The 11424-nt window shown below is 39.6% G+C and overlaps 1 protein-coding gene across 1 annotated transcript; it reads right to left on the reverse strand.

Moving 5' to 3' along the window:
* Nucleotides 1–832: 832 nt before the first annotated feature.
* Nucleotides 833–11247, reverse strand: LOC121875444 (survival of motor neuron-related-splicing factor 30-like). The gene is made up of 6 exons (XM_042380003.1): nucleotides 11143–11247; nucleotides 9927–10032; nucleotides 6977–7097; nucleotides 5668–5835; nucleotides 4064–4199; nucleotides 833–1638 (listed from the first exon to the last, which is right to left on the reverse strand). Exons 1-6 carry the CDS (start codon nucleotides 11194–11196, stop codon nucleotides 1492–1494), a joined length of 732 nt encoding a protein of 243 aa, XP_042235937.1. The 5' UTR covers nucleotides 11197–11247; the 3' UTR covers nucleotides 833–1491.
* Nucleotides 11248–11424: the final 177 nt, after the last annotated feature.

Raw genomic sequence — 11424 nt, forward strand, 5'->3', positions numbered from 1 at the left:
CATACAGTACACCAATATTAGTTGGCAAATATTTCCATGACTTAACATAACACTCACTCTTCATCATTTATGACTTTCAACAACTATTATTCCTGTACTTGAAGGAACAGAGGCCCTAATTTTTTATTTAAAAAATTTATCCTTAAAACACTCAATGTAGTACAAACATATTACTAAATGATACAATTGGGATTGGTGGTAATGGTCTCAGCTACACTGCCAGTAGTTGAACGAGGACGACTTGTTGCCTCCACTTGTTGAACAAGGACAACTTGTTCCCTCCAGTAGATGAACAAAGACAACGTGTTCCCTCCAGTAGATGAACGAAGACAATTTGTTGCCTCCAGTAGATGAATGAGAACAACTTGTTCCCTCCAGTAGTTGAACAAGGACAACTTGTTCCCGCCAGTAGTTGATTGAGGATAACTTGTTCCCTCCCGTATTTGAACGAGGGCAATTTGTTCCCTCCAGTAGTTGAATGAGGACAACTTGTTCCCTCCCATATTTGAACGAGGACAATTTGTTCCCTCCAGTAGTTGAACAAGGACAACTTGTTCCCTCCAGTAGTTGATTGAGGATAACTTGTTCCCTCCCGTAGTTGAACGAGGACAATTTGTTCCCTCCAGTAGTTGAGCGAGGACAACTTGTTCCCTCCAGTAGTTAACGAGGACAATTTGTTGCCTCCAGATGAGCGAAGCTCCAGTAGTTAAACGAAAAGAAACCATACCATCCAACAGGTCACATAAGTTTTCCTAAAGCTCACGAGGAAATTAATTATAATACAATAAAAAAAAAGGGATGGACAGTTGAAGGTTGGGATGAAAATACAACATTCTGATTAAAAGTTTTCATTACAAGTTTTACATCTGATGAAGAGAGTAATAAAACATAGGGAGACACAAGCAAGCCACTATACCAGGATGTTCTACAGGAGTTTGGACATTTTAACACAACAAATAATAATGTTTATAATGTTCACCAAGAAACGAGGTAACGCAACACAAAAATAATCTAACCAAAAATAAACTATAGTGTCAATGAACGTATGCATTCCACTGTTATGATTCTGTTCCTTACCTGCTTATTCTTGAACTTTCTGGTTGTTATTAAACCTTTTGGTTTTGATATTAAACTTTCTGGTTGTTGTACACACAGCTTCTCTCCCTAACGGAACTTAAGGTATAAATTTGACTCTCTCTACGTCTACATTCAAAAACTGATAAAGATAGATACACAATATAAATACACAACGAACTGAAGGTGATGAACAAGTTGACGTTAAGTACATCCCACGTCCTGGACACTTGTTAACCTTAGCGTCGTCACATACAGAGGTGGTCCAGTCACTCAACATTTTCACTTCGTCAGTACAAATGTATCGGTATGGTTGACAGTTTAGGGTCCATTATCCGCCACTCGAGATATTTTCAGCTTTCAGTCCGTCGGTATAAATGTATTATTAGAACGCTCGACAAAGTCTCCACCCGCATCTTAGGTCCCTTTCCGCCACTTTTCCGCGTGTGTGTATTCTGTCATTGGTTTCCCGCCGATGCCACAGGTGCCGATGCCGACTCTACCATTCGCCGCGTCGGGCGTTGCAAAGATCGACTTCTTCGTCACCCCCTTCAGCTTCTTGGTCTGTAATATAAAGATGGTGTTGAGGGGAAGGAAATGATTGAGCTTAGTAAAGGAGAGAAATAAGGTTATATTAGGTTAATGAACAAAAAAACTTAGCCCTCTAACTTTGGTGGGTTAGGTTAACATTCACGGTCTTGGATGCAACTGACATGTCTGAAAGGTTGCACTACGCTCACAGTCTTGAACTCACCGGTTTGCATCCACAAGCTACAAATAATTGTATAAAAAAAATAAAAATAAAAAATAAAAAATAAATATCCACCATGGAAGCATGTAATTTGGTCACATTACAGGTTGTAGCATAAAGATCCATGGTAAATGTACTGTACACTCTCAACAAAATTTTCTCCAACACCTGGGCACAATGGATGTGAGAATGAGCAGAATGCAGCTTGTCATCTCAGAATTGTTTCTGATTCTCCGTTCATTTTTCAGATTGCATGGTGGTTATAGTGTAGAGAAGTTTTTGGTAAGAGTGTACCTCCAGCACCCTCTTGGTCATTGCCCGCATGATAATTTTATTCAAATTCACATTTCCATCCCCTAGATTACATTGTGTGTGTGTGTGTGTGTGTGTGTGTGTGTGCATGCACACACAAGGTGGTGTAATGCATCTAGTGTTAAGGGGCAAGCACTGCTTGCTCCCTCTCGCTTTCAATTACCGCCGCTGGCTAGCCCTCGCGGTGAACAAGGAAGCAACTTGCATAAGTCTTCCCCTACCAGTACACAGCCTCTTCACTATCAAGACCCCTGCTGTGCTTCCTCATGGCAACACACGGTAACTGGGTGCCTCGTGGACCCAGGCTAGACCAGCACGGGATCTCGAAGTAGCAGTGGGTCCCAAAAGGAATGCACATAGGTCCACTGGCATGTGGGCACATCCTGGTGCCTACCAACCACTGCCCCACTGCCTTGCGTATTAACCTTGGTTGGTATAAGGCTACGGGAGTAAACCCCGAGCGAAAAATCTGTGGTGGAGCTCCGCATCAGGCCTCTTTAGTCTCCTCAGAACTCGCCAACGTCGGTGACATCCTTAATAACTCGTATCATTGTATCATAGCTGGATGATCGTCATATTCGATTCCGAGTGACTGCATATTTTGGATAATTGTTGGGAATATTTGGTGACATTTCCTTCAGTTTAGTGAATATTGTGATACCAACTGTAAATAAACCCCATTATCATTACTCATCATACCTTGTTGAGTGCTCAGGAGAAATAAAGAAACTAAGTCTGCTTTAATTCATAGTAATAATAATAGGGGACTTAGATACCTCTGAAAGTGAAGAGTATGAGGGTTGTTGTGTGGAGTGAGTGAGGCTACAAACAGCAACGTCTCAACTCTAAAGACCATTCAGTGCAGCAATATTGGGTTAATTCCCCTCCTACCTCTCCCTTTAAAGAAATTTAATTATTTGCTGCAATGTTTATTGGTGAGTACAGTATGCCCCCCAAGTTCGAGGATTTTTACTTTGTGGTTCTCGGTTATTCGCGGATGACATCCTGGATGTACCCAAGAATGTCTGTGGGTAGTTTTAAAGTTGCCGGAATTTTTGCGGCTGGGACAGGGAGCCATTCATTCTAGAGACAGTAATTTCCTTTATCTGTGTTATATATATATATATATATATATATATATATATATATATATATATATATATATATATATATATATATATATATATATATATATATATATATATATATATATATATACATATACAAATACTACAGGTAAAAGAAATAATTGTCCTAAGGGCAAACACATAAAGGGAATGTACATTTCTTTGTACACACATAAAAATGTAACCCCCGTCCACAAATGTTTGAGAACCTAACCCCCACGAATCTGGGGGCCCCCTGTACTAGTAACATCGCCATTAGCTGGAATCTCCTGCCCCCCGGAACTCTCCAATAGCCGTTCTGAGCCTAAGAACAAATTTCCGAGAGATTGCAGTACACTCCAATATGACCCCACGTGCCAGGCGCATGAGTGGCCTAGCTGCATGGATTCTTACTCCATATTTTGCTGCCATTGTAGAAGATTGTTCTCTCTCTAGTTACTGTTGTGTTGTACAGTAGTGTACACTACTGTACCAGGACACAATCAGCCAACAATAGTGTTAAAGCAGTGTTAAGACAAAAAGTGATTAGAGTTATGTATACTGTACTGTACAAACAGCAAGTGTGAAAGTACCACATACTGTACAGAAACAGGGAAACACTGGAGCACCTTAGCTTTTGTCTTTATTCAAGACATCTTCAGATCAGTAACATGAGACCACTAACACCTCACCCCAGTGAAAATAAAAAGTCACTGAGCAGCCAATATCTCAGATTTTAGTTGGCTGTGAGAGGGAATTCTAGGTAGTGGGGCCAAGGACCATGAGTGTGTTAGGTTAGGTTAACTGACAAAAGACTTACCCCTCTAACTTTAGTGGAGAAAGCTTGCCACTTGGCCTTGTCTGCCTCATGGGCTTCCTCTATCTGCTTCAGACGGTCGTGCTTTCGCTGTTTCCGTTTCTTGGCTTGTTGACGCTGGGCTTCAAGTTGTTTTCTTCTGTAAGGATAAAATACAAGCACCCAGCTGTGTATATGAAAGCATCACATGTTAACCCCTGCCTTATTACTGCTCATGATTTAACACCCTTATGCTAACCAAACTTAACCACATATGTACAGGCTCTCTCTGCTGAATAAAATTGCCTGGCATTTGCCAAATAAAATATTAAGTGGTATCCCCATATTAAAGGGGTTAACCTAACCGATCACTAAACTACCCTAACCTTATGCTAACCTGACCTAATGTAACTTAACTGAAGCCATCCTAACCTAACCTATGTAAACCAAACCTAACCTACGTTAACCAAAAGCTAAACCGACAAAACATTATGAACAATTAACTGTGTCTGAGTTTACAAACATGATCTGTGTATGTAATTTATATAGCTACCCATTTGAGGAGGACATACAGTTTGGGTATAAAGTAATGCAAACATTGTTTGATTTGAGTAATGTATAATTTGGTGGTGTAAAAGAACATTTCTATTACAATATCATTAAAATGGATGTTATTGAATGAAGTACAGTACAGTGGAGTAGAGGCATTCCCCAATTTATAAAAGAGCTCCAATCAATTTTTCATTATCAAAACACACTGTTTCTTCGAGCCTCCCATTGTAAAAGTTGAGATACGTTCAAAAAAATAAAATAAATATATAAAAATCCTCAAAGTGTCTTCAAATGCCACAAAACATGTTTCAGTGTACAGTAAACCCTTGTTATTCACAGAGGTTAGGTTCCAAGGAATGGCATGAATAGGCAAAACCGTCAACAGCAACTTATACTACCTTAGTGCACTACTGTATACCAATACCAAACAACTGACCAGCTGCGGCAGCACTCATGTCCTTATTTTAACTTATCTAATAATTCAACTTTCTTTGTCAGAGTCATCACTGGCTTCTACCTTTGAAATTTCATTCCACTAGCATCACTAGCACTGACACTAGGCAGTCTTTTCAGGGCCATTTCACACAAACACTAAAGTTTTGAGCACAACACAAGAGATACTGCATCATGGTTGAGCACAAACAAGAGAGAGGAGACACAGAGGGCACATGGGGGTGACTCGTTGTGCTGCAAATAGTCAAAACTGCAAATCATAAACCAGCAAATAACAATGGTTTACTGTACACAATGATTATTGGTCAATAATAAACATAACTGTTGTAGAGTACTGTACAATATTAGTTTTCTGTCTGTGCTGTACTTATGAGAAACTGGATGAGATCATCATCTATTATACAGTAATATTCCTGATAGCTGGACTTTTCGATCCCTGCAACTTCTGAATGTGCAATTTTTTCCGGGTATAAGAACTCATCTCAATTCCCTGAAATCTCTCGAACACAGAAACATTCTGCACCAATTGTTCTGGCAATTGGGGATAATTCCTGTAATAATAACCTGGAAAGACTAATCTTCAGATAATCCAATTTCTAATCAGACTTACTGCAATCACTTACTTATTTTTTTCAGATTCTGATGAGAAGCCTGGGTGATGTTGTCCCCGCTTCTCTCCTGGGATTCTCTCTTTAAGCAAGGAGAGTTTTGTGACGTCAGAATTCCCGTAGCCCTCGAAACTGACCGCTACAAGGCCATCGTCTGTTATGGCATCGATAACTGCGTCGTACCTGCAAAATGGTACCAATTAATACACTGTTGCTTCTTCGTCTTCTTTAACATAAAATACAAACCTAACCCAACCCATATATGAGGGCTCTAGATCCCCTGTGAGAGTATACGGAGAGAAAAGTGAGGAATGTAAAGTGAAAGTAAGGGAGCCGGAGGCAATATCACAGTAACCTGTACTTTTAAAACTGGTCTGCCCTAGAAGTTGTTGTATTGCTGATGACTTATATAGTGCTGAGAGCAGATAGTATTGTAGAGACAGTAGAGAAATTTGAGAAAAAGAAGGCTAGAATTGAGTCAAAGGGCCTGAGAGTGCATGTGGCAAAAACAAAAGTACTGACTAGTGGCTGTCTGTAAGGTGATGGCAGCAACTAAATAATGTTCATTGTGTGAGGAAGACATGTACACAAGAGATACAGTGGTGTAAATAGCAGACTGCAGGATGTTGCTGACTGCTGACTTAAGTCGTAGCAATGATGTGAAAATTAAGCCAGAATAAAAGTAAGAATATATCAAAATTATCCAATTTATAAAAAAAAATATCTGTGCACGTCAGACATCATCATCAACGTTTTACAGCCATTTTAAGCTCTAGCGAGGGTTAGCTGTGATTTCCTGGTGATAGTTCTACACACTGTACAGTCTCTTGCAGCTTCTCTTATCAGGTTCTTAACTCTGATGTCATTTCTTACTACAGTACCTTTCCCTGTGTCATTCTTAACCTGCTTAATTTTCTGGGTGTTTGAACTACTGACACCCATACTACCACATTTTACTGAAACATTAATACTGATAATAGCTACTGAAACAATACATTAAGACACTGACAACCAAATATAGTATACACATTTAACTAACATTTTTCGATCACTACTTTAAACTGTATACAAATGTCCTGTAAAATATCTACAACACCTCCTGAGTTATGATATACACACACACAATTCATGTCTTTATCTCTGTAGATTTCATTAAGCTGGAGATAGTAAATAGAGGGTGGGGGAATGAGGTACAGGATGGCTGGCCCAAGGCATCCTACAGTAATTAAGCTCACCACTTGGATTGTCCAGTCCTTGTGTGTGTGATAAGTGTTGAGCCAACAATGTGTTCAGTTTTAAGGTTGACAGCCACAAACACACTTACCATTGTGAGTCTTCTGACCAAACAGCCAGACATTCGTCCCCGACTTTCCATGCTTTTATGGGTGAAGGCTCGCTGCTGCTCTCCTTAGAGCTGAGACCAGCAGTACTTGTCACTGAATTGGCTGTAAAGAGTGAAAAAGATGAAAGAACTCCATTACTCACCATACTTTAGTGATTGTAAACAACAATGATGATAATATTTAATGTGAAAATTGAGTTAAGTACCGTACAGTACCTCACCTGCTGCCAGCACCACCACCCAACAATAACTCAACAGAAAATATCAATAAATATATACTGGGTAACTTGTGTCATATATTAGCTAACAAGCGAATACTGTATATACTGCAGTGTACTGTACCTGTAATACAACTAAGAATATTACAAACTGATAATACCATAGAGATTATTTTTGTAGTGATGTAACATATTCCTGCAGCAGCTGGAGTTGCCGGGAGCTCTCAAACGCTTGGCAGTAGTGTGTACTGTTTTGGCTGTGACACACAGTTCCATTCAAATACCTCCATTTGAAGGCCCATATCATATAGTTTTTGTTTTATTTAAACAAACTTTAAAAATGAACTTTTCTGGATCAGTTTGGTAAAAAATTGGTGTTACAGTACTAACTTAATTAGAACTGATTTTCTAGACTGCCATAAACATTTCTTATGTTTTTTCATAAAAAAATTACTTCCCATCATTACAATGTCAAAATATTTTTTATGGATCTTTTATTGAAACAAACTTGTAGAGAATTTTAAAGCATCATTACAATACCAAATTCATTTTTAACACAATTAGATCAAATGAGTTTATACACATTTTCATTAGCCATAAATATTTTCACCAATGGCTGCAACCTTATAAGGAAAGTGAAAATAGAATCATACCAAGTAGAGAAGTGTTTTATATGGTACACATTATTACTACACTAATATACCTGTTGATACCTGTTAATAATTATGTACTAATTACAATAATTATTCACTTATCATGAGGCAGTTCATTCTTGAGGTCAGGAGATGGTTGAGGTAGGAGGTGAGTGTACAACACTCACACTGTACACCACTGAAGGTGGAGAGGAGGTTATGACTCCACTCCTTATGTCATTGACTGTACTGTACACTATTTACATTTCATAGACACTTCACTTTAGTGCTCCTCAACAACCACCTCCACCACTTAGGCCAACTTTCTCCCATACTATAGTGTATTTTTTCCAAGTGTATTTTTACCCACAATAAGGCGTACTAAGACAAATTACGTATCAGTAATGCTACAATATGCAAAAACTAACATTTTAAAAGATCAGAATCATATTTAATATTACACGGCCGTCAGAAGAGGCGGGAAATATGACTGTGAACAACTTCATATTTCCCGCCTCTGCCAACGGCTCAAGCGGCCAAGCTTCCCAGTCTGACAGTCATCCACCAACTTTCAGGGACTGTGTAATATTTCAATGTGATTCTGATCTTTTAAATTGTTAGTTTTTGCAAAATGTAGCATTACTGAAACGTAATTTGTCTTAGTATGCCTTATTGTGGGTAAAAATAAGTATATATTAAATGCGTCCTCCTAAAGCATGAATTTGCTACCCGAGTTTAACAGTTAATTCATGTATAAGATTTCTGATAAACTTCCTACTTGCTGATGATTGAAATAATGAAAGTATGTATCTTATATAATTTAGCTAAATATCTTTCTTGTCAGAAATGGTCATCCCAACGATTATGAATAAACTCATTTAGAAATACATCTTCACTTCAAGATGAAATCAGCTGTAACTCTTGAGGAGGGGCCGGGGCATCTCTTCTCAGCTGGGAAAAATCACACTATAACAAGATTTTGGTTGGCTTTTCTGGGTTGGGGATACATGCATCCGGTGCTGGATCCAGATTAAATGAGATTGGGTTAGAAGGAGTTTAGTGTATTACTAGTACAGTACAGTACAGGTCTAGCTGTTGTACAACACGTGGCAACAGAAACAAAACACTATCGGCCAAGACTCAACTACGTAGGAACATAATCAGGTTAATATTCATCCACTGGCTGTCAGCAGGTTTCCAATTTTCAATATTAAACACACAAAGACTTAAAAACATAAATATGACTTCATATCATTTCTTGTGCAAATCGATCTTAACGGAGTAATGTATCTCACAAATTTCTAGGCGTAAATTTCAGTACCGCCATATTGCCAGAGTCACTTGTCTCCTTCCCCCTCCTCCTCTTCGTGACAACCAATGATCTTCAAGTATCGTGTCATGTGACTTGGCTGGCCAATAATTTTGAAGGCTCGTGATGCCGTGTGAAAAGTGCTCTCTCCCTTATCTAGCTGTTATTTAGCGAGTTTATCAGAACAATAGTTAAGCAATCCACATGATCACGGCGTCCTACCAACATCAAGACTGTGTCCTACGTGTGAAAACTTTTTACTTCTAAGAAAAGACAGAAATTCGTTTGTCTGTAACCATATGCATACCGACAAGAAGTCAAAGCGAGTTATTAGATGTGCTTTTCAGGTCAGTTTATTTCAAGACACGTGCATTCAGGCATCAGGAAGGAGCACAATAATAAATATTTGGCTCAATATTTATTTCAATCTGATTTTAAGAATCAAGAAACCATCCTCCACCACTTCCTTCACCCAGCTGTATCCTTCACCACAGTAGCAGGTTAGCTCCAAAAAATGGTTAGGTTAGGTTAGGGTTTTTTATGGCGTATTTTACTCAAACCTGACTGCCATTTTGGTGCTTATTAGCAGTTTCGGCTACAAATGAAAATCTTAATTTTTTTCAACAACTTCTAATATGCACAAGAGATGAAGGTCAGACATGAGTAAGACACACCATAATACACCAAATAAAACTATTTTGGTATCAAAACCTGAGGACAGCCAATGGACGAATATTTACTCATAATCAAAACAGCCGAGGCATTGTGTTTACCTTGTGTCTCGATGAGGTTTTTAGTGAGGTTGATCACTTCCTGCAGGTCGCTCTTCAACTTTAGGAGCTCGGCGTTGGTTGGGTCGGACGTGAGCGCCGCCTCCACCTGCACAAAATAACTGTCATTAACACCTGTGGGGGCAACTTTCTGTGATACTGAGGCAGTTGAGAAGTTCAAATGACACCTTCATCAAAACTGTGGAGACATCCTTCGAAAGTTTCCCATTTACCCCAAACATCTTACATCACTTTTTTGTCTCTATACTCTATAACATTTTCCTAAATTCATAAATATAAATGGTTAATACAGAGAACTAACCCGCCAGGGCTACAACAGTATCCACTATAATATAACAATGAAAATCCAGAGTTTTTATAATTGTTTTTAATCAATTTCACTCACGGGTTAGTCCTATATAAATTACCAGGTACTTCATTTAGCTACATACTTAACGTTAACTCTTGATCTACACATTGTCTTCCTGAACCAACACACACGCACTCCATCACCAACACACACGCACTCCATCACCAACACACACGCACTCCATCACCAACACACACGCACTCCATCACCAACACACGCACACCCATCACCAACACACACACTCCATCAACACACTCCATCACCAACACACGCACTCCATCAACAACACATGCACTCCATCAACACACGCTCCATCACCAACACACACGCACTCCATCACCAACACACACACGACCCATCAACACACACTCCATCACCAACACACACGACACAACAACACACATGCACTCCATCACACACGCACTCAATCACACAACACACACGCACTCCATCACCAACACACACGCACTCCATCACCAACACACACGCACTCCATCACCAACACACACGCACTGCACTCCATCAACACACGCACATCACCAACACACGCACTCCATCACCAACACACACGCACTCCATCACCAACACACTCCATCACCAACACACGCACTCCATCACCAACACACACGCACTCCATCACCAACACACGCACTCCATCACCAACACACGCACTCCACCAACACACGCACTCCACCAACACACGCACTCCATCACCAACACACACGCACTCCATCACCAACACACACACACTCCACCAACACTCACCACCATGAACATTCACCACCACCACACTCACCTGTTCATCACCACACTCATCACCACACTCACCACACTCATCAACACACTCACCTGCTCCAGCTGAACGGTATAAGTCTGTAAACTCTGACCCAAATCCTCCGCCATTGTGTTTGTTTACTATAGGTTGTTGTGTGAGGCCAAGAGACAACACCAACCACCCCCAGAACCTCTCACTCGCTTATAAACCATCTACGTAATATCTCACATATAATGGAAGAAAAAGTGACTATAATATATCAATAATCATTTTTATTCTAGATACCAATCCTTATATATATATATTTTAAATTGCGAGAACCACAAAGAAGAAAATCGTAAGCGTTTCCACTCCTC

The sequence above is a fragment of the Homarus americanus genome, unplaced genomic scaffold (genome assembly GCF_018991925.1).
Source record: "Homarus americanus isolate GMGI-L3 unplaced genomic scaffold, GMGI_Hamer_2.0 scaffold12668, whole genome shotgun sequence".
NCBI classification, from domain to species: Eukaryota; Metazoa; Arthropoda; class Malacostraca; order Decapoda; family Nephropidae; genus Homarus; species Homarus americanus.